The 24,060-nt window shown below is 38.8% G+C and overlaps 1 protein-coding gene across 16 annotated transcripts in view; it reads left to right on the top strand.

Annotated features, from left to right (window-relative positions):
• The window catches only part of CD44 (CD44 molecule (IN blood group)), an 86,959-nt gene that overhangs the window by 34,939 nt on the left and 27,960 nt on the right, over positions 1 to 24,060 (top strand). For 10 of the 16 annotated variants that reach the window (XM_020963845.2, XM_020963846.2, XM_020963849.2 and 7 more), the window contains exons 3-9: positions 3,977 to 4,110; positions 9,070 to 9,141; positions 10,386 to 10,601; positions 19,616 to 19,738; positions 21,165 to 21,281; positions 22,120 to 22,242; positions 23,067 to 23,186. In XM_020963845.2, the coding sequence (XP_020819504.1) occupies positions 3,977 to 4,110; positions 9,070 to 9,141; positions 10,386 to 10,601; positions 19,616 to 19,738; positions 21,165 to 21,281; positions 22,120 to 22,242; positions 23,067 to 23,186 (905 nt within the window). The remainder of the gene's footprint in view (positions 1 to 3,976; positions 4,111 to 9,069; positions 9,142 to 10,385; positions 10,602 to 19,615; positions 19,739 to 21,164; positions 21,282 to 22,119; positions 22,243 to 23,066; positions 23,187 to 24,060) is intronic. The other 6 variants (XM_020963851.2, XM_020963859.2, XM_020963860.2 and 3 more) reach the window with 4 other exon arrangements.

Below are 24,060 nucleotides of genomic sequence, written 5' to 3' on the forward strand. Positions count from 1 at the left end.
TTTTCCAAGATACTAAAAAATAAAAACAAAACTCTTCTTAGACATTAAAAAACAGACAAAAATAACTTGGTTCCAGAGTACCAAGAAGGGCCCCCAAAGTTCTCTCTTTTCCCCTGTCTCCTCCCATATACCTTTCCCCTGCCCACCCCAAAAGCCTATCTTGTGATTCTTCGCATCAACAAAACAGCCTCATCTGTATCTCTTTTTGGTCCTATGGACAGCAGTGTCCGTTAGTAGTTAGGGACCATGCTGACCACAAATGGAAAGTTCTTCATTTTCAGTTGAAGATTTCTATGTAATCTCCTCGTTGCCTGCTGTGCAGCTTCTGGCGTTGGCCCACAGCTTTCCCTTCACACACACACACACACACACACACACACACACACACACACACACACACACACACACACACACACCTCTCTGTGTCTCTCTGTCTCTGTCTCTGTCTCTGTCTCTCTCCAGAGATCACTATGTAAACTTCATAAAGTCTCCATGACAGGTGCCTCCAACACCTGGTTACCAGGTGACCACCTTGATTAGAGTCTGAGATCTTAGCTACCTGAGTCACTTTCCTTCTCTGAGACTAACTTTCTTTACTGGTAAGAGGATGAGGTTGGATTAGATCCCCTCAAGTTTAGAGTCAGAGGACCTTTATTGGAATTCTGGCCCAGCCACTTGCCACTTATAGGACACTGTAGATTGAGAGGACTGGGCTGGACAGTTTCCAAAGTCCCTTTGACCTTTAAACACTTATGATTTCATCTGGATCCAAGACACGGAACCCTCACCTATAGAATGAACTCTGGTTGCTTTCCAGTGGGAAGGACGAGCAATTAGCAAACCTGCGCAGGGGAATCTTATGGGCTTTAAACAGGGCCACCAGTGAGTGCTAGAAATCATGTCTGTTGAGGGACTTTCAAGTCCATAAGGAAGTTCTTATTGAAATAACAATGAGAGCAATAATATCTCCCAGTTACATAGCATTTCCCAGAAAAAGTAACAAGCATGTTATCTCACATGTGGCAGAAAAAGAGCAAAGATTCTGACGTCAGCAGATCTACATTCAGAACCCAGCTGGGCCGTTTAGTGTCTGTGTGACCTTGGCGGCCTCAGTTTCCTCATCTGTAAAATGGAGGTTGGCCTAGTCGGCCGTAGATCTGTGATCTTTCCATTTTCACAATAACATTATGAAGTAAATAAGGCAAATTTATTGCCTTATTATTATTTCTATTATGTCATTTCCATTTTGCAGCTGAGGAAAATGAGGCTAAGATACATTGAGACTGATCAAAGTTGGGATTCAGATCTAGGCCCATTGACTCCCAATGCAGTGCTGCAAGGGAAATTCGGGGTTCACACAAAGCAAGATGGCCCCCAAGTAGCAACCCATTGTTCATTTCACCCACAATCGAGAGTTTGAGTTACAAAATCTATTTCCTTAGTTTCTGAATCAGTTAGCGGCCACATGACAGATACCAGGGATAGACCTGGAATCCCAACCTTCTCTTGCCTGCCCCTCCCTGATAAATAGCAATTTTCAGGTATATAGACCTTATTACCACTTAATGTTCCCCACCCCACCAAGCTGAGGAGACTTCAGGAAAACCAGTTGGTCCATTCAAATGAGGAATTAGTCATAAGCTCTCTAGTTGCAAAAGACTGTTAATTAGTGCTGTGTGCTAAGACACTTGAAAACCTGTATAAATGCCAGTAGGTTGGGGGGGGCGGTACAGTACCTGAGGCAGTTTGGCTTTTTGGCATGAAGTTGCTGAAATATGAGAGACATGATTTTAGCCAGGGTAGCATTTTAGAAATACTGCTGATTATGAAGCTTTTTTTTTCTTTCCTTAGCTCAATTCAATTCAATTGGATTCAGTCAACAACCATTTATCAAGTATTTACTATATGTGCTAGAAAAAGCAGCAACAAAGACCTGCCCTTAAGAAGCTTACATTCTAATTCCATTCTGTGCAATAGACACTTATCAATCTCTTTCATGCAAGAGAGGCAGTGTGTCCTCTGAAAAAAGCACTGGACTCAGAGGTGGGAAAACCTGATTTTAAGTCACATCTCGATCAAAGAGTGAGTGTGTGATCTTGGGTAACTCACTTGATGCCTCAGGAAACTCTCTAAGACCATCCATTAAAGAATGATTTAGTATATGTATGGCATTTATTTTGTGTATTCTTTTTCTTTTCTTTTCTTTTCTTTTCTTTTTCTTTTTTTTGGATGAGGGGTCTAGGCAATGGGGTTAAGTGACTTGCCCAGGGTCACACAGCTATGTGTCTGAGGTTGGATTTGAACTCAGGTCTTCTTGAATCTAGGGCTGGTGCTCTATCCACTGTGCCACCTAGCTGCCCCTATTTTGTCTATTCTTATGTGTATGTAGTGACTTCTCATATAGAATGTAAGCTCCTTGAAGGCAGGGATGGGGTAATTTTTTTTCCCCCTGTGTATCTCTAGTGTCCAGGCTGCACCTGGCATCTAGAAGGTGCTTAACAAATACTTGTTAATTAATTAATTGATTGATTGGAGCAGTTTCTTTACAGGAAGTTCCCTCTACCTTTGAAGTCACAGGTACAGACCTTTAATCCCCGTCTCCACCTTCACCCCACAGATTGGAAGGCACTGGGCTAACTGGCAGAGATAGAGAGTCAAAAAGGAAACAGAGCCCACTCTCAAAGAGGTTTCATTAGACTAGGGCAGCATTTCCTTTTTATCAGACCACATCTCATTTGTTGTTTTGTGGTCATCAAGTCTTAGGCCAGAGAGCTGGAAGGGGTCTTGGAGACCATTTAATTCAACTGTCTTATTTTACAGATGGGGAAACTGAGTCCCAAAGAAGACAAGTAACTTGCCTCTGCTCAACACAGATAGTGGCAGATACAGGATTAAACAGAGAAGTGTTTTTGATTCCGTTTCCACTCCCCTTCCCTTACTAACTTTGGACATATTCAGCTTAGGAATAGAAGGAAAAGATACTCCCCTGCTCCCCTCTCCACTTTCACTGTCCTACAAGTTTTCTTCTTAGGAGGCACTGAAAAAAATGTTTTGTTCTTCCCTTCCCTTCCCTTCCCTTCCCTTCTGCCTTCCCTTCCCTTCCTTTCCCTTCCCTCCCATCTTCCCTTCCCTTCTGCCTTTCCTTCCTTCTCTCTCTTCTGCCACCTTCTTCCTTCTCCCTTCCCTTCCCTTCCATTTCCTTTTTTTTTCAGTAGTCAATTAGTCAAAAAATATTTATGAAGTGCCACAATGTGTCATACACTGTGCTGAGCACTAGGAATACAAAAAGAAAATAGTCTCTGTCCTCAAGGAGCTTACACTCTACAGGGTTTGCGGTGCAGAAGATCTTCTTGTCTCTGAACATGTAGCTCTTCATTTCTGTAGTTGTTTATTTTTATTTAACCAGCACTCCAATTTTCCAGTAGATCTATGGCCTCTTTAGTGTAGACATTGCCTTTAGCAGGGCAAATTACACCCCATGTGTGCCTGCCTGTCGTAAGTGACCGGCCCATGTCCTTACATAAATTTGCCACCGGGTTTCCACCTAATGTACTGGGTGCTTTCCTTATATACTGTCAATATTGCATACATACCACGGAGTACATGATCTACCCTCTGTTATCCCTTCTTCTCTCCACATGAGTGGCCTATCCTTTTTCTAGTCATACATTTACTTGATTGTCTCCTTTATTCTATTTCTCCCATGTAATTCCTTATTTAGAATGTATTATAACATGCTCACACTCAGCTTGATGACCTCTGAAACATTTTAGGGCTAATTTAAATAAAGGAATATAGAATAAGTAAAGAATTGGGTCCAGCAAAAATTATTGAGAATATTCAAACCGTTGGGCTGGGAAAGGTACAAAGAAAAATTTAAAATCGTCCCAGACCTCATATAACTTATGGATCTTGAGTTATTCCATGACTCACCATGATAATCCTAGCAGGTTGATAACTCCCTTTTCTTCCACAGGTATGGATTCATAGATGGACATGTTGTAATCCCACGAAAGACGCCCAGGTTTCTCTGTGCAGCAAATAACACTGGGGTATATATCCTTCCCTCAAATATGTCTCAATATGACACATACTGCTTCAATGCCTCAGGTAGGTTGGCATTTATTTCCATTGCATTGTTTGTCATTTGAATGAAATAAATTGATACCATAGCTTGGAGAAGCTTTACCTTGGTGCAAAGTAGGGATGAAGAAAGCACCTGATAATGGGTTAGAGGTGAGAGGTCTAGCCAAATCATTAATTGAATTAGAGTGGTGTAAGTCAGTAGTCATTAAAAAACTACCATATACATGGCACTATATGGAACATATAGTAGTTATACAAAATTCAATAATTTAATTCAGTAAACCTTTATTAAGCACCTACTATGTACTAGGGTGCTGGTGATATGACATCAAAAATCAAAAGCCCCTGACCTCTAGCTTACATTCTATTGGGGGGGGGATAGAGATAAGTACAATATAAAATATATGACATATGGAGATAAGTACATATAAAATATATGACATGTTATGTATAATATTTTATAACAAATATTATATATACTTCATATTTATTACTTGTATTACATGCAACCTTCATTATATATCATATTGCATAATATATTATATGTGGTACTTATATATTATATAACCTAATATAGGTAATATATAATATATTATGTATAATGTTTGTTAGATATTATGTTAATATTTGGTATATGTTATATAACATATACTATATTACATATACTATATACATTTTAACCAGGACCCTGGCACTCTTTGTATGCATATAAACATATACGTTGTAATTTATATTATACATAAATTGTATATATGTTATATGTATATATGTATATATGTGTATATGTGTGTATATTTTTATATATTTCAAAAAGGAGTGAGCACAAGTATCTGGAGGGAAGGGCTAGGCAAATGAACAGATCAGGAAAGGGCTTGGTAAGTGTCATCTGTGCTGTATTTTTTGAAGGAAGGTAGGAGTTTACTATTCAGGTGGCTGGTTTGGTGTGGTAGAGATAGCCAGAGAGAGAGAGCTCAGTCTTTACTGTCTGCTTTCTCAAGGTCTCTGTGAAGGGTCACTGAATAAAGCAGCAGCCTCTCTTTGCCCTAATTCTCTCCAGTCCAGCAATGCTCATTAAGTAGAAAGCCTGGCTAATGAGGTTCCATTATTGGAGAAGGGAGGGCAAACCTAATTGAATGTCTTTTGGGGTTATCATCCTCACTGGCATGCACGCTGCTTTGGACCCAAGGAATGCTAAAAACACATCAAACATTCTTTAGAATAGAAATTGGAACACCAAGTATCAGTCTCTCAGCTTGGGGAAATGGTCTGCATTTGGTCTTCCCTTGGTTTTAATGTTCTTGATGCCATATCAGTATATAATCAGCCCTGAAGGAAGTTGAGAGTAGCTCCCAGTCCAAGTCTGAACTGAGCTGAAATCCAGTTGGGAATTAGAGGCAATGGGCATGGGGGCTGCTTTCACCAAGCCCCACTAGTGAATGAGAAGGCAAGTTTGAAGGCTAAATTTATGACATGGTCAGAGCCAGGGTCCTGGTTTGAATGTATCATTGGTCAGAACTAATACAGCATTTATATTGTACTTTTATCAAATACATATTGAGCAGAGAAGGAAACAGAGACATATTAGGGTGAATGAGTCAATGAAAGTCGTGCAGCTAGCAAGTATCAGAGTCTGGCTATGAGCCTGGGTCTTCTCTGTATAAGAGCCTCCTAGTCATTTCACCAGCCTACCTTTGCAGGGAAGGGAAGGAAGGGAATGAGCATTTATATAGAACCTACCATGTACCAGGTACTGTGAGTTTTCCAAATATTATCTCATTTAATACTTATAACAACCCTATGAAGCAGGTATTGTGATTGTCCTTATTTTACAGTTGAAGAAACTAAGGGAAATGGAGGTTAAGTGACTTGAGGTCACATAGCTAGTATGTGTCTGAGGCTAGATTTGAACTCAGGTCTTCCTGACTCCAGGCCCAATGTTGTATCCATGACACTATAGAGCTGCCTAGATGAGAGTCTCATCTGTTTCTAAATCTGTGATCCTATGATTTTATCTTTGTTATTCTCCAATTTAAATATTTTTATAGCAGTCAAGGTAATGCCTGGATGTCTTTTTTGGGGGGGGGGCAGGGCTGGACCTATAATTTCATAAGATCATTTTTGTTACTGTTGTCCAGTCATTTTAGTCAAGTCCAACTCTTTATGACCCCATATGCAGTTTTCTTGACAAAGATATTGGAATGGGTTTGCCATTTCCTTCTCCAGCTCATTTTACAGATGAGGAAACTGAGGCAAGGAGGATTTAATGACTTTCCCAGGGTCACACAGCTAATATGTGTCTAAGGCCAGATTTGAACTCAGGAAGGTAAGTTCCTGACTCCAGAACCAGCACTCTATCCACTGTGCCCCCTAGGAGCCCTCATAGGATCATAGGACCACAAATTTAAAAATTGGAAGGCATTTCAGAGGCTTACAGGGAGCTCCTAGGGAAAAACAAATTCTCTACTGCAATATAAAGGATCAGCTGTTCTGCAATTTACAATCTCAGTGAGGTTGTCACCTTCCGTGCATGGGACCATTGGCTTTTTTGTTTGTTTTTAGTTAAATGATCAACTTTATGTTAGATGAAAGGCCTCTCCTCTTAAGAAGTCCTTGTGTGGCAGCATGGTGATTGCCATCATTTACTGTATTTGCTAAGGTAATGACTGCCCATTTCTCTCCTCCAAGTGGACAAAAACCAAATCTATAAAAGTCATCTTACATGATCAATGATATTAACAATAGCTGCCATTTACAGACAGCACTTTCGGGTTTACAAGGTATTTTCCCAATGGCAGCCTTGAAGGAGGAGGACCAAATGGGATTCTTCCCATCTTAAAGATGAGAAACTCTTCTTCTTAACAACTTCTTTTGTATGAAGTTCCAGACTGTGGCATTTCCTTTGAGCTGATGCAAATCAATCAGCCAGACAATGAACAAGCATTTATGAATTGCCTTCCATGAGCCAGGCGCTAAGGATGCAATGACAAAAATGAAGATCTCTGATTTTAAGTATCTTAAATTCTAAAGGATCTTGTGGAACATGCAGAATAGGTTATTGGATATGTGTATTTATAAATAGAAATCATGTATTAAGTGCCCACTATATGCAAAACACTGTGTTAGGTTCTGGGGATACAAAGATAACAATTAAACAGTCCTTGCCCTCCCAGAACTTATATTCTGTCAAGGGAGATTTCTGAAATATGTATAAAACAAATATCATAAATTTTTGAGGGGAAGGTATAAGAATGTCAATTAACCAGTTCGCTAACAAGTGTTTGTTAAGTGTCTACTATATGCTAAGGATTGTGGTAAGGCCTGGGGATAGAAAGGCAAAATTGAAACAATCCCTGCCCTCAAGGGGCTTACATTCTAATAGCTCATGGCAAATGAATTAAGTAGAAGGTTAGTCATCTCAAGCCTTCCCTGGAAAATGAGAAGGAAAACTCCAGAAGAACAGGGGGAAAGAGAAGTGAGCTTTAAAATGTTAGTCTTTCCAACTATGATGCTGAGGATTGATGATTAAGAATGCTACTTACCTCTTGATGGAGAAGTGATGGACTCAAGATGCAGAAAGAGATTTTGGGGGACATTTTTGGACATGGACTATGTAGGGTTTTTTTTTTAATTTTGCTTGACTATGCTAATTGTTAAAAGGATTCTGTTTGTCTTAACAATCAGAGAGGATAATGTGAGAGGGGAAAAGGGAATAGGAATAAGAATCTCACCCTCCCTCCCCAAAAGAGAAGAGAACAGAAGCAAGGTCAGGAGAAACTGTAGACAAACAGGAAAGCTTTGAAAATTACCTAGTGAATTTACTGTATACTTATAAAAAGAAAAGCACTATAAAATAAAAATCCAAGGTTTCAGATACAATCCTCTCATGTTCTACAATGTATACAGAGAGACTTGTTTTATTTGGAATTTGTGAGGTTCAGAGTACAAAAACACATAAAAGGAAAATGAACAAAAATAATTAGTCTTTCATGTCTAACCCGTGGAGCTAACCCATGCTGTAAAGTCCTAGGTTTTGTTGACAGGACACCTAGAAATGGTCAAGATATCAGTTAAACACAAAGATTTGTTGACTTGTGGTACTGGAAGGAACCACAATTAGGCATGAGGTAATCAATCAACAACTAGATAAAGCCAGGAGAAAAAATCCATCTGGATCTAATCTCCATAACAGCACCAAAGAAGATAATGACTCACCACATTTTCATAGAGAAATGCAAGCTCTCGTCAAGCTTTTAGATGGCTGTTAAGAATTCTTAGCTGATGTGATCTTCGGTCTTGGATTTTCCCATTTCATTTGAGGAAAGGGATATGAGATGGTGGAAATTGAGTTGGAATCTCTGACTCTATTTGAATTGCTGCTGCAGTTTCAATTTAACCTATAAATCATGCTCATTTTCATCATATTTCTATCCCTGTGATAGGATTTAGGCAAAATATTCTGTTTCGTAAGATGTTTGATGCTGTGTGCACGTGCTTGTGGTATAGTGTGTTTTTCTGTGACCACTCGGGAGTTAGAGAGTCCTGGGAAATGGATGATGACAATAGACTTCAAGATCTATGGCAGAAGTACAACACCAAGCACCTTCCTCTCTTGGGAAGTGTCCAGAGGAGATTTCCCTGGCAGGGTTGGATGCCACCTAGTTCTGCTCTTTACTCCCTATGTGACCTTGAGAAAGTCTCTTCCCCTCTCTTAGCCTCACTTTAAAAAAAAATCTGTATAATAGGGTTGGCTAACTGGATGATTTCCAAGATCTCTTCCATTTCTAAGATCCCAACTGAGGTGGAAGGGGAAGGGTAGATGGGTTGGAAAGGCCAGATTCAAATGGTATTGGGAAGAGCCGGGAGATCATCAAATTCCAATTAAAAAAAGAGTAAGGCATTGTCTTAGTTAATTTTTAAAAATAAGACTAGCTCTTGACTCATTTCAATGAAATTGACCATTTGCATTGTTCTCCTTCCTCACAGCCCCACTGGACAAAGAAGACTGCTCATCTGTCACAGACATACCAAGTATATTTGAAGGACAAATCACCATAGGTACCTTTCCCTTCTGACTTTTATCATCTGTTCTTATCACAAGTGTGGGGTGTGGGGTGGGGAGTGGGGATCAAAAGTGCTGCATGTTTTCAGTACTGTGTCAAAAGAACAGGGCCAGTTCAGAGGCAACAGTCCACTGTGCTCATGCAATTTTTTTTTTGTTGCTCTCTACATGGATTTTGGACTGACCTGGTTCATCTTAATTGGGGAAGGATTCTATTAGAATCCCTACCAGGACTTTGGGTGGGGGTTGGAGGAATTCTGATATTTGATCTCTGGAACCTGAACCCAGGTCTTCCTGAGTCTGAGGTTGGCTGTCTCTAAGCAATTACTTCAAGTTGCCATGTATGTGTATATGTGTAAATATATGTATCTGGACAGATACATAGATATGTGTACATATATGTAGATGTGCGTATGTGTATATATGTATGTGTGCACATGTATGTGTATATACATATACACCTGCACAGGGCATATATGTCCATAAATCAATATGCATGCATATATGGCTAATGTGTATTTATAGTTATACCCAATAAATGCATATTCATAGGCATGCTAATTTATACATGTGATGTGTATATGTACACATTACATACAATGTAATATATATTACATATACACATGCATGTGTGTATATATACACATATATATTTATATACACATTTATGTAAAGGTGATATTTCATAATAGAACAGGAAGGAATAGTTACCAGTTCTTCTGATACTTACTAGTTGTGTGAACAAGTAACATTAACATGTGTGTTTCTAAGATAACTCCATAGGACACTTATTATATCAAGGATGGATTGCAATCTCTTCATTGGAGGGAATTTGTACATAGGGAGTTCCTTACTCTGACAAAATCACTGGCAGTATAGATAGATGTTCAGGTTATATGTGAATATATTTCTATATATACATAAATATATACATGTATATATATATATATGTATATGTATATATATATGTATATATATATATATGTGTGTGTGTGTATGTGTGTGTGTGTGTGTGTATGTGTGTGTGTATACATAAAAAACTACAAAAAATGCGCACAGTATCTTTGGGGTCTAAACAGCTACTTTTGGTACATTTAGGTATGATTCCTAGTCACACAGTGAATATAGCCCCTGTGCCAGTGTCTATATTTGATGCACTCATTACTTAAAACTTTTCCCCGTGCTTGAGTAATCACAGGGGTGAATCTGAAGCCCTGATGGTACTTTTCCTTTCCTTCAGGCATTGTAAACCCTGATGGAACCCGCTATACTAAGAAAGGCGAATATCGGACAAATCCTGAAGATATCAACCCCAGCTTCAATCCAGATGATGATGGGAGCAGTGGGTCTGCAGGAGAGAGGAGCACTACGGGTGGTTCCACCATCATTCAGACAACATACGATGATGTAACGCCTACTTCCTTCCAAGACCATGAAAGCTTTCCTTCTGTCACCAGTAAGGAGAACACATGTCCATTTTCACTAGTCAGAAAAGTCCCAAGCTTGCTAGTTCCTGGGTAGTTCTTCCAATCTTTCTCAAACCAAGGACCATCATTAGGAGAGACAAAGCATCTTTGTTACAAATACTCTTCCTCCCTCTCTAGCTCCTCCTGCCAAGATATAGCCTTGGTATATACCCAAGGTTTCAAGATTTGGGTTTGTAAGAGGGAAATACAACATGTGGACCAAAAAGGCCATCTCTGAGGAAGTGAGAGTATGGATCACACATGGTGCAGGTGCTAATAGGCAGTATGGCTTTCACAGGACAGAGGGAGGCAAAGAGGATGCCCATTCCCAGGTCACCAAGGAGAGTTGTTAGGTGTTCTGTTCTCTTAATACTCTCTCTTAAGCATTCTAAAATGGATAAAAGAAACTGATGATGATTATGATCGTGATAGCTAACATTTACATAGTGATTCGAGGTTTGCAAAGTGCAATAACCCTAGGAAGCAGTTGCTATTAAATTAAATTTATTATTTATTATTAAGTGAAGAATACTTTGGCTTTCCTAGCTCCCCCTGCTTTCCTGAGTACAGAAGGGGGCAATCAGAATGGGGAAGGATGTTGAAACTGTGACGTGCAAGAACCATCTTAAGGAACTAGAGATATTTCATGTGGAGAAGACCTAGGAGAGACATGATAGATGTCTTCAAGTATTTGAGGGGTCACCTTATGGAAGAGGGATTAAGTTTGTCTGCTTGGCCACAGAGAGCAGAAAAAGGAGCAATGTAAGGAAGTTGGAATGAGGCATATTTATACTCCAAATCAGGGGGACCTTGCTAACCATTAGTACAATCCCAAAGTGGAGATGGCTTCAGAGGTAATGCATTCCTGATCACCAAAGGTCTTAAGGTAGAGACTGGATGACCACTTGTCAGGGGCACTATAGAAGGGATTCGTGTTCAGGTAGAAGTTGGCTCAGCGGACCTCAAAACATGCTTACTTCAAAGGCTCAGATTTCATGATTTGATGAGAAGTAAGATAACCCAAGGTGTCCCTTATGCTCACCAGCATACTGCTTAAGGACACTTAAGTGCCAATAGTGGATTGAGGTCCAAAATACTGGAAAAACCAGGGTGAGCTGAATTTACTGATGACAATCATTTTCTTTAGAAAGGGCCTGCTTCAGCAATACTTTAGTTAACTTGAATGTTAATAACAAATATGATTTGCCAATTGTTTTTGCCTAAATGGAACAGGATGTGGGGAGAGCCTTCTATACTGGTTCGGACTGCTTATATTATTCTCTGGCACTTCAAGCGAGAAAGAGGATAAGCAGATGCCATCTTGGGATTCTGTCTCTTGGTGTTTTGTGTTGGTTGGGAAATGTTTATCTCTTTCTTTTGTCTTCTTTCCTTCTCTTCATTTGGTCATTTGGTTGAGTTATTTTCTTAACAAGGAAATATTTGATCTTAAGAGTATCTTTCTTTGGGAATTGTGTGGTGGGATTTTTCCTCTTTACTCATGCAGTATCTTGCTGAATGACAGTAGTAGGTGGAGTTCTAAAGCTGCAGATTGGGCCAAGTTCTTCAAAGAGGATGGTAGAGACTTAATGGTATATGCATTCTTGTGGCAGGGGCCTTTTCTGCTCTCTGACTCTAACAAACCAGACAGTAGCAATAGCAATGTCTTTGCATTCATATTCATTTTATGAATGGTTTTCTGGGGTTCAAATTTGGTTCTGTTCAGACTCAGGATGTGGTCAGCTCTTCCACTGAGAGAAATTCCCCATGAATGCATCCCACTGCTGATGGCCAAGGTGTTTGAACTCTTCCATGTTTCCCAGTATGTTTTAGTCTTCTTGAAAATTCACACCTCTTCAGTTCCATTCCAAAGGAACTAAGAGTTTTACTGCTGACAAAACAAAAATAGCAAAACAGGCTTTCTAGTGGGCAGTGTACAATTTCCAGGGCTCTCAATTTCTTAACCCATTTGGAGATTTCAAATCATTAAGATCACAGGATTTAGAGATGGAAATGGACCTTAATGATAGTTTCATTTTACATATGAGGAAACTGAGGCATAAAGAGGAGGATATGACTTGTCTAAATCCACATAGATCATGAGTAGGAAATCAGTCAATCCATAAGCATTTATTTAAGTGACACTTTCCTAGGTGCAAAGAAAGATACAAAGACAAAAAAAAAAGAATGTCTCTGCTTTTGTGTTATAAACTCTGGTATCAACACCAGAATTAGAACCTAGGTCCTCTGAATTCAAATCCACTGTGGATTTGAATTCTTCGCTTTCCACCACATGGTCATTATGCTTTGCAAGCTACTTTCTTTGCTAATACTATCAAAATGAGACAATAAGTGACCTCAGTCTCAAACATACAGAGTTAGATTACTGTAAATGTGTTCCCCTCACATACGACAATCCTGGTAAAATATTTACTGTGGGGATTAAGCCAAAATAAAGGCCAAACTAATAACACATGCTTAATGGTAAACATTAGGTCTATGGTTTAGCAAAGGAGAGGCAGCAGAGTTTATTACCCAATCCCAGCCACGTAGGGATGACTTGGCTTCCCAACTCAAACTTTTCTATCCTTGAGAGAAAAGCAGAAGGAAAAAGGGATGAAGGCTGCTTAGAAACAGATGAATAGTTGCAAAAATGAAACATCATAAAATATATCTTTAAAACCTCCCAAATGTGGGTAAGTTTTGGGCAGGATTCCTTGATCTTCCTGTAAACAGGTCAGCTGAATGATGGCTCAGTAGCTGAAGATAAGAAAGCTCAATTACTCAGATTGGGAAGAACCCAGGAGTGACTATCACTGAAATGAATTGGGAGGGAGAAGCTCTGGATTCAAATCTCAGCTCTGCCTCTTATAATCTGTGTCCTTTGGCCAATTCATTTCATTTCTGTATGGGTTTTAGTTTCCTCAGCTGTAATATTAAGGGATTGCACTAAATGAACTCCAAGATCCCTTTAACTCTGACATTTAGCTTTATAGAGGATCCAGCAATGTAACTTAAGAGAGACCCTTTCAAAGCAGAAGAGGTGTGAAGTCAGGTAGTTAGTCAATATAGTTATTAAATGCCTACTATGTGTCTAGTATTGTGCTAAGCTCTGGGGATGCAGAGAAAAACATAAAGCAGACCCTGCCCTTGGGAGCTCGCAAACTAATAGGGTAAAACATGTAAACAACTGTGTGCAAATGACTATATACAGGATAAACTGGAGATAATTAACAGAAGAAAGCCACTAGAATTCAGAAGGGTAGAAAAATCTCTTCACTAGCTCTAGTATAAAACTCTGAATGAAATCCTACTTTTTGTGCCACTGTGGAGATACTCTCAGTGCTTAAGGCTTTTGGAACAATTTTTTTTAGAGCTTGGATAAAAGAAGCATAGTACAGGTAGCTCAGTAGTTCAGTGGATAGAGCACCAGGCTTGGAGTCAGGAAGATCTGAGTTCAAATCTGACCTCAGGAACTTACTGACTATGTGACCCAGGGCAAGTCACATTATCTCTATGCCTCAGTTTCCTTATCTGTATAGCAGGGATAATAATAGTATCTACCTCCCAGGGATGTTGTGAAGGTAAAATTAGAAAACTTATGTAAAATACTTTGCCAATTTTAAAATGCTATAAAAATGCTAGCCATTATTGTCATCATTACAGTCTATGGTTTACAAAGCCCCTTTCTCTTCTTGTTGCATCTGACCCTCACAACAAACCCACAAGATGAGCAGGGCAGGTATGATTGTCCATATTTCCACAGAGGAGGAAACTAAGGTTCAGGGTGGCAAGGTGACTTGCCGAAAACTGAACTGTTAGCAAATGCCAGAATTCAGGTCATCTGATTCCAAATCCAGGGCCCTTTCTACAATACCCTGGCTGCCTCCCCCAGAGTGCTTTTATTTCGTGGTCTTCTTTTGCTTTATTTCTGATGTGCTGTTGGGTGAGGGCCATGGTGACTTGGTAGTGGATAACAGTGGCAGTATGTGATAGATTTGGGAGATGTTAGATTGTTTCAACAATGGAATCTTGAAGGGTATCAAGCATATTCTATTTTTTTTTTTTTTGGCTATCATGTTGGCTCCATGGCATGAATGAACTTGGCAACTGGAGTTTTTCCTGTCTAAATGTTGATCCTTTTTTCTTGGGGGTGTGTATTATTTCTAGTGTCTTCCCTCTGCCTAATCTGGGTTTCTATCCTTTAATTCCTCCAGCTCCCCATTATACCCCCTTCCCAATTGAATTCAATGGCAAACTAAAAATGTGCAAACTCTTCTCTAGCTTGAACACAGATTTCTATAATTTCAGTAACTGCATTCGCAATCCTGAAAGGCCAACCCTTGCTTGTGAAGGGAACATTTTGCCTATGCTTCGTTATAAGCATACTTATTGGTGATAAATGCTCAAGCCACATATAGAAGGTGAAGAAAGTAATACTATGGATGATTGAAGAAGGCTTTCCATGAATTTGATAATCACTTCTAATAGGATGTATATCCCATTAAAACACAATGATAAATATGAGACTAATAATGGTGAATGAACACTAAATAATTTAAAGGATAGCCTAGCTTCAACCTTCTTCACAGCCAATGAGGATACTACTTACATGGGGCATAAAATGCTAGTACCAGTGCTTCCTGGTTCAACTATGGGGTGGAAGAAGAAAGATGCAGATCTATACTTAAGAATTACCTTAGAGAAAAATGAGTTCTAGTGGCCCAAGTCAATGTTGAAGTTAGTGAATCATGGCTGAATTGCTGAATGCTACCATTTCAGCTATGTAACACTACATAAAGGAGCCAAGGAAGCCCAGTTTTGCCATAGATCATTACTTGATCCTATGCTGAATTCTTTGTAAGGGGATGTTAACTTATGTTGATCAATCTCTACTCTAAGATGTTCATTTGGGAGGGAAAATAACTAGGTTTTCTGTTCAGGAAGTTTTGAAGAGGGCCACTGCTGGGGCTTTTCTATGCTCTGTCTTTTCCAGTCTCCACTGTGACAAAGAAGTAGATTTTTTATAGAGAATTAATATTATGTAAAGAAAGAACTCTACTTCCCTAGTGGGATCCTCCTAAATAACTTTTCTGTAACTGATTTATCACCCTTGTGCATTCAGAGACTCATTCCATTCCTGAAACAACAGCTCAGGTGCATCATAATCTAATGCAGGAGTGGTTTGCTCATCCACTAACTTATAGTAAGTATCTTTCAACAGCCAAGCCAGGTAACAAGTCATATATGATTTTATCAGTTGTTCTTATGGAGGTCAGATGAAAGAAAATAGATACGTGTTGTCTATGTCTAAGCTTCCAATTAATGGCTCTTTAACTTTCCTGGTGAGAAAAGGGCCTGGTCCCTTTCTCATATGGCAACCCTCAATTCTTACTAATGGAGATGATTACAAGTTCACCTAGAGTCTTTTTTTTTTTCTTTTCCCTTTTCCCATATATAATGGGAAGGAGGCCATTTTCATTCAGAAGTTTATGGTCACAAGGTTCCTTTGGAATAGAAGATGTTGTATCTGGTTACATCCAGAAGATGTAATTCTGAAACATTTTTTATCTGCTTTCTCCCAAGCAAGTTAGATTCATGAAAAAGGTAGTTTCTCTGTTATGAAACTGGTAGAGAATGGCTTATTCTCCTACACATTTATAAGCAATTTCATTATGAAGTATAGTGACTTGATTTATTAAACCACCTTTATATCTCTATAAATACCCCTACTGTTTAGGAAACACTTAGAGCAGATAAGTTTGGGGATCTTTATCTGAAAGAATGAATGGAATGTGGCAAAATGAGGGAATAAGAATAACTTAGCTTAGTCAATTTCATCAAAGGAAGTGTCATCTGTCAGGGTGTATTATCACTCTATTAGCAGAGAAGTAGCAAGAGAGGGATGGATGAGGTGTAAAAAGCATGATGCATGAAAAAAAATTTTGCAAAGATTGTCTTTTAGGGCAAAATGTGCACTGAAAACTTGCTTTCTGGTTTGCTCTTTCTTGGGCCTTTCTTGGGTTTCCTTGGTAATGGAAATGAATAACCTAAATAATTAACCTTTGGGATTTTAAGGACTTTATGACTGCTTTAGCTTTTCTATTGGGTTTTGGTCTTATTCTGTCTTCTGATGGTCTGGTTCTTTGGGGTCAACAAGCTATCAAAATGGTTTCAAAGAAAGACAGCTCCAGTATACTCGTTAATTGATGATGAAGGATCCTTCCTTCTGGTCTTGTCAATGGGCTAGTCATGCCATTAACCTTTGCTTAGCATTCCTTCTTGGTGTTCTTCTCCCTGAAATAAGAATTCTAATGGCTCACTGTACAATCACAGTGCTTACTTAAAAATGAGAATTTTTAAGAGAGAATTTTGACTCTGTTTTTTCATCATCTTCTATTTCTAACCATCTTTGTCTACCTGAAATTCTGTGTTTGGGTTATCTGGCTGCAAATGTTAGCTATATCTTGATATCTAGAATAATGTTACTGGATATTAGTAGATGACATTGGATGGTTTTAAATCCAATGATGGTCATGCAAAATAATATATAGGTTTCTGGGCTTTCTTTTCTCTTCTCTACCATCTATAAAAAGTGTAAATGGTCATCTTGAATCATTAAAGAAGAAAAGTCTGAACACAAAAAAAGCTGTTCTCTAGAAAGTAGCAAGTAATGATTTCACCATTGATTCAACCACCCTCAGAACAGCTTTGACTAGCACTAGTGGTCCAATCCAGGAGACAACAGCAATGAAACAAGAAGATTCTGACTGGTTCTGGCCTTCAAAATCTGAGAGATAGCCACAGAACCACAAGGACGGCTGGGGAGGGGCTCAGAAGATCTCTCTTCATAGACTTTCTTACAAGCCTCCATTGATTCTCTTTGGTTTTTGGTGATGTTGGCAAAGGCTTTTTTCCTTCTGGGTCTCAAGGGACTCTAAAAGGCTGAAGAAAAGATCACCAAATCACTGACAGGGAGCAGGAGGTGTCCTGAAGAGAATTTTATAATATTACTAAGCAGAGTTAGACTCTGTCTTCTATCTTTTAAAGAATTAATATAGTATGAAAAGAGGCCCTAATAGAAAGTCATTGTGCAGGCTGATAAAAGAGAAATCTTTCTTGATAACAGATGTGATTTTTAAAGTTGTCTTTACTTTTATAAGGCATCCTTTGTAATACCATGAGACATTAGACTAATAGATTGTTCATTTTTCCTTTAAGACATCATATTTTTGGAAATTTGGGGGTGGGGTGGGGTGCGGTGGGGAATCCTTAATCCCTAAGCAATCTGTTGCAAACTTGACAAAAAAAAGAACTGAGAAAAATCTATCTCAACCAATAGATAATAAATATAATTATCTTCACAATGAGCCTCCATATGTATGGACAGGCTGATGAGATCAGAGCTGCAACTACAAAGTTGCTTTCATATTACATGATGATTTTTAATAGTAGAAGCATCTCACAAGGTGTCATGTTAGGTATTGCATGATGTTTCTTCCCCAAAGAAATATATACAGAGAAAGTTACCTATCAGTCACAGATCTAATATGTGCTTTTAATTTATACATTTGGAACAACAATTCTTGAAACTTTCCCCAATTTCATTGGAAATGTTCTTGTTTGGTTCTAAAAATATTGCTTTCTCTGACTTTCGGGTGGCCAATATTTGCAAGTGAATCATAAGGGGAAATAATAATATGAGGTTCTAACATGAATGAAAAAAAAACCCAGATATATATACCTATGTATTCAAAGCCAGAACACTTTCTAGAAAACAGCTTGTAGCCCATGTATGGAACTCATTCCTAGTGAAGGGGATTATTCCAAAAGACATATGGAGGTCATTTGGAAGATTGAATCTTTTCTTTCTATGAGTTTCTATCCAAGAGGAATAAAGAAGAAATTGTGTCTCCCCCTCAACCCACAATGGATTAGAACCACCACTGATACCAAATACTGAATGATAGAATCTAAATAAGCCTCTGTCACACTATGAATGCTAACTACACATTCTTTTACTCCATTCTGAGTTCTATATGAACTTTTTGATTTTTGTGGGTCTCCATGAGACTCACCCTAATCAAAGTGGGGCATGTTTATTTCGTATAGGAATATATGTTGTGTATATACATATACATATATGTGTATATCTATAACTGAATCTATATAACTATAAGTATGTATCTATATATGTTTCTCTACATATTTATGTCCATATGTACATCCATCCATCCATCCATCCATCCATCCATCCATCCATCCATCCATCTATCTATCTATCTATCTATCTATCTATCTATCTATCTATCTATCCATCCATCCATCTATCCATCCATCCATCCATCCATCCATCCATCTATCTAATATTTCCATCTCTATCTGAAATCAGCATGCCACACTTGATTAGGACAAGTGCAATGTTTTTGACCAATTTACTACCTGGCTCTTTGAACTCCTTTGCTTGGTGACTATCCAGATGAACACTCATAGGAAGAGAAAGAGTTTGCAGCATTGCCAATCATTTTGTGTCCTATAAAGAGATGTCGGCTCATGATACTCCATGAATTGATGATATATGTTTGGAGTTATAGAATCTTGGAAGTTGGCTTAGAAAATTGATAGGCACACATGAAACTCTTCTATTAATTTCTCAATGCTTTGGCATGAATAGGCTTTGTTTGCTCTAAGCAGTAAGAAATCTGTTCCAATATACCAGTTTTAACTGTTATTTTCTTCCTTGACTTCTTTGGAATATTTGTAGTCTGACTTTTTTTTTTCATTTTGATTTCTGGTTACTTTCCAGTACGCTATGCTTAGTTACAAAGTTGTTTAAATTCATTTAGGGACCAGAATTTGGGAATCTTGGGTCATGCGTCTGGACCTACTACTTTCTTCTTGAGATAATCAGGCAATTGATTAACTCATCTGTGCTTGACTTCCCTCTTCTGTCAAATGGGGTTGCCTAGGTTTTTGCTCAGTCAATAACTACAAGTCATCACGACAGGTATGGACTCAGCTATCATCTCAGCAGACCTGGAACCAAATGAGGAAAGCGAAGAAGAAAGAGAAAAATCTCCCAGTTATTCTGGATCAGGCATTGATGATGATGAAGATTTTATCAGTACCAGTAAGAATAATGATTAATTACAGTAGAATCATTTTGTGGCAATAAAACTAGAGGCACCCAATGGGGCCAGCCTTTGGGAAAGCGTGAATATGATCCAAGACTGCAGTTTGGCAACACAATCCTTCTTATAAGTTAGTGAATCTATAGAGCAAGAATTAGCATCATTTTGATAACAACCAAAATTTATTTTTTCAAAAAAATGGAAAAAAAGGATCCTCACAATTTTAAGGAATTAGTTTGTGATTACTGATTGCCTTCTCAATATTGTAGTAAACTTTCCTTAACTCTCCTTAATCTTGGTTCCTATGTCAAAAACTTAGTAAGAATCCCCCCCCACTGACCCCCTAATACTCTTTGATATCCTTGAGAGTAAAAGGAATTAGTTCTTATAAATGTGGTTTATAACCTTCAAAGTGTCTTTGTTTTAGGTTAATTGGTAATGGTTAAAAGTTCCAAAGTATTTTTTAACATGTAAAATGGAAATGATAACATTTTGTATTTGTTGGAGGGATTTATTGGGTTAAAAAAACAGCGCTAAAAAGGATTGTGAAGCATTTGTGGGTAGCCCTCTCCCAAAATGCACTGATATTGATCATATCTCGATTTTCACTAACGTATATTTTGTATCTTGATGCTGATGTTTTGGGGGGAAACATTACTATGTTTGGTAGATGCTTAACTGTGTGGTGAGCTGGTGTGGTGGTGGTTTTCTCATAGACCTTTTCTATTGGCTCTTTTCATTAGCTCTGGTTGGCTTAACCTTGGTTGTTTTGCATATTGTCAGAAGATTGTGTGTGTTTGGCAAACAAAACATAATTTGGACCTATTAATTATATGGGCTATTAAAGATAGAGTTTCTCTTGTGTCGTTATCAGTGGGGAAGATCTTACTCTTGGTGTTTCTTGCCAACACTATTGTTGATTCATTCAAACGATCATTTCAAATACCCGTTTTACTTTTCTGTCACAGCTGGTACAGCTATCTGAGCACAGAAACACGGGATACTTGCCACTGCTCTAGATTCCTGGTCCTTTTGGCTATGGCATTGTGTGGGGTACTCTAGGCTGCATGGATTAAAAAGGCCATGGCATCTTTTGGTCAGCCTTGGTGAAGGGCTGTTGTGCTTGCTGCTATTGCTGCTTTTGTCAGAGTACTTGGGATGCTTTTCTATGAAGATCTCATGTCCTGAAGACCCAGGCGATGAGACAAGATGGCAAGAACGTTGAGATCCTTGGCAATGCTACTGAATCAAACCAAAGGCACTCTGCTTTTCTTCCTCCTCTCTTCCAACTCCAACCAGATGTATATGTTTATACATCTACTGGCTTATCATGTGTACAAAATAAAGAGAAAATTTAATTCAAGTCTGTCAGGGGAGGCTCGGCAAGTGGTTTTTTCATAATTTCTTCAACCATCATTGTGACAGCTTCAGCTTCAACACGTGCTACAAGTCATGAAACGATCCAAGACTGGCAACCCTGGGCTCATGGTCACCCAAATCCTGAAGAACAACCTCAAACAACAGCAAAAGTGACTGGTAATGGTTTGTACATATTTAATTAAATGTCCTTAACTCAGAGATGCTAATGCAGCTGAAGAGCCCTGAAGGAGAGAATAGGAAGTTGGGATACTCTTTAGTCAAATGGCCCTTGTGAATTTCACAGCTCTCTTTGTAACAATCATTGAGATATTTTAGTAGCCATAAAACCTATAATCCTCAAATTTAATGAGCTTTTCCAATACAAATGACTGAGTTAGAATGGCTTACTCTGTAGTCCTTTAACAATAAGGGTTATGTTTGTGTATCTTCATTAAACCTTCCTCCGATGCTTCATTTTGGGCATGGATGTGACCCTGAATTCCTAAAGCCTATGTCAATGGAGGTAAAGATTTGTCAGGTTCACCCAAGTGGAAAATGCTTTGACTGTGGAACCCATCTGAGGACCAGCTCAGCCAGGATTGGAGAGGCTTATCACTAGTTTGGCCTCAAGGTGATGAATTTTTTTGACTTAGCAACTAACAAGTGGCCTCTATTAAGGGACAGAGGAGATGTGATATGTACCAGGAGAAGGGGTATGTGGGCTAGGAGTGGGGCACATTGATGAATCACGGTTCCCTGAATATTGAAATATATTTGCCTAACAGGTAGTTAGTAAACTATTTCAGGCACCATTTCCCCTGTGACATATTGGCAGTAGTCCATGGAAATTCATTTGAGATAAATTCATTTGGGACAAATTTACTTCCTCCTGAAAGAAGAAATTCCAAAGTGTCTTCTCTAAGAGAGTAACTATAATGGGTGAACAAGGGTACAGTCTATTGCAAGAAAATGATGTCAAGCATTTGGCCAACCAAGAGTATATTTATAATCACCATCACAGCTATTGTGGACATGAACAGAAGTGATGATAGGGCTCATGGTGAAAATTCAACCCAAGAATCACAGCCTTCTCTTGTTCCTGGTGAGAAACATGAAGATTATGATGGACATTCTTCAAGTACAAGTAAGGCGGCTAACTTTCAACACTTTTGATTTAAAGATGAACTAGTAGAAAGATCACCAATCAACTTAAGTGGGCATGTAACAGAAGGAAATTTTGGAGGAGTAAGTCCACCAAGTAATTTCCTTCCATGCACTAATTTAGACTGGGAATGCTATTGATTAAAGATTTTATTGTTAGAATTTTTTAAAGTGTCATCTTGTTGGGTTGCATAAATGTCTAAAATGTCCAAGATGGTGATCTGGATATGGTTTTGTATTTAAAGTTTCTCCTGCAGGTTTTTGTTTTGTTTTGTTTTTTGCTAGGCAATAGGTTAAGTGACTTGCCCAGAGTCATACAGCTAGGGAACGTCAAGTGTCTGAGGTTGGATTTGAACTCAGGTCCTCCTGACTCCAGGGCCTGTGCTCTATCCACTGCACCACCTAGCTGCCCCCTGTAGATTTTTTTTGATGGAATTCTTGTCTTTAATATCTTTATTAGTCTTAGACAAATGACACTGATATTCTTTGGAAAGAAAGCTTGATGAATATCCCTTTCTTTTGCTATCCTCATTTCCAGCAAAGGCTTTTGTCTCCATAACTGGGCATGTAACAGAAGGAAATTTTGGAGGAGTAAGTCCACCAAATAATTTCCTTCCATGCACTAATTTAGACTGGGAATGCTATTTAATTAAAGACTTTATTGTTAGAATTTTTTTAAAGTGTCATCTCTAGCATCTGTCCTTGGTACAACTCTGGTGGCATAAACAAAAGTGCCTTCATGGTATATGGTGGGGGGATGGTGGCTATCTAATGCTCTCACTATTGATTCAACCATCATTCTCACAGCCTTGGACATACCTAGCAATACAACCCAAGAAACTGCAGTCCAACAGCAAGGGTGGGAATGGTTTTTGAATCATCCTCAGCCACCAAATGAAGATGCTGAGCCAACAGCAGAGACAACGGGTAATGGATTATGGGTACCTTTATGAAGTCATCTTGATTAAAAGCTTCCCTTATTGATTGTCCTTCATCCAGGGCCATCTCTAGTCATCTTGATCTATATCTTGTCACTGGACCCAGAGGGCTCTGAAGGAGAAAGTGAGGCTGGTGATTTTGTACAGTCCTCTCTCACTTAAATCCAACTCACTTGCAAGTCATGGCATCATCTTCCTGATGTCATGGTCCTCTTTGAGAATGAAGGACAAACAACAACCCTTATTGATAATGCAATAAGGACTGATCAAAGGCCAGTCTTTAAGGAGGTGCCACAAGACATAAGGATTACATTAATATGAATGATGGCATCAGGATTAGATTGTGTGAACGATGGCAGTTTACAGGCTAAGGCCTCAAACAGCTGTCACACATGAATAGCAGTAAGACACGTGGCAAGAGCCTGTTGGGTTTCTCTAAAATACAAAAAGCACAGGGGTTAGAGGATCAATCCTTTTGGAAGTCAAGTATCCCTAATGTCATATACTGGCTGTGTGACCATGGGCAAGTCACTTAACCTTTCTATGCCCTGGGCAATGCTCTAAAACAATGACAAAGAGTTGCTGATCTATGTCAATGAAAGACGTTTCCATATATTAAAAAAAAATTGCAAGTCTGTTTCTCCCTCTCAAGAGAAAGAAAGAAAACAGAGCAGAGGAGAGAGGAAGAGGGAAGAAAGGGGGGGGAGGGGGCTAATTTTTCATCAAACATTCTGAATATCAGAGGACTGATTACCAACTGGACTGGATCACTTCAGTGGGAGTTCATCAGATACTAAGTCAATTAGCTCTGAACTCTCATGAGTTAGTTTATTTTTTTGGAGAGAGAGAGAGAAGGAGGGAGA

Source organism: Phascolarctos cinereus, unplaced genomic scaffold (genome assembly GCF_003287225.1).
Source record: "Phascolarctos cinereus isolate Bilbo 61053 unplaced genomic scaffold, phaCin_HiC Scaffold_9;HRSCAF=440, whole genome shotgun sequence".
Classification (NCBI taxonomy): Eukaryota; Metazoa; Chordata; class Mammalia; order Diprotodontia; family Phascolarctidae; genus Phascolarctos; species Phascolarctos cinereus.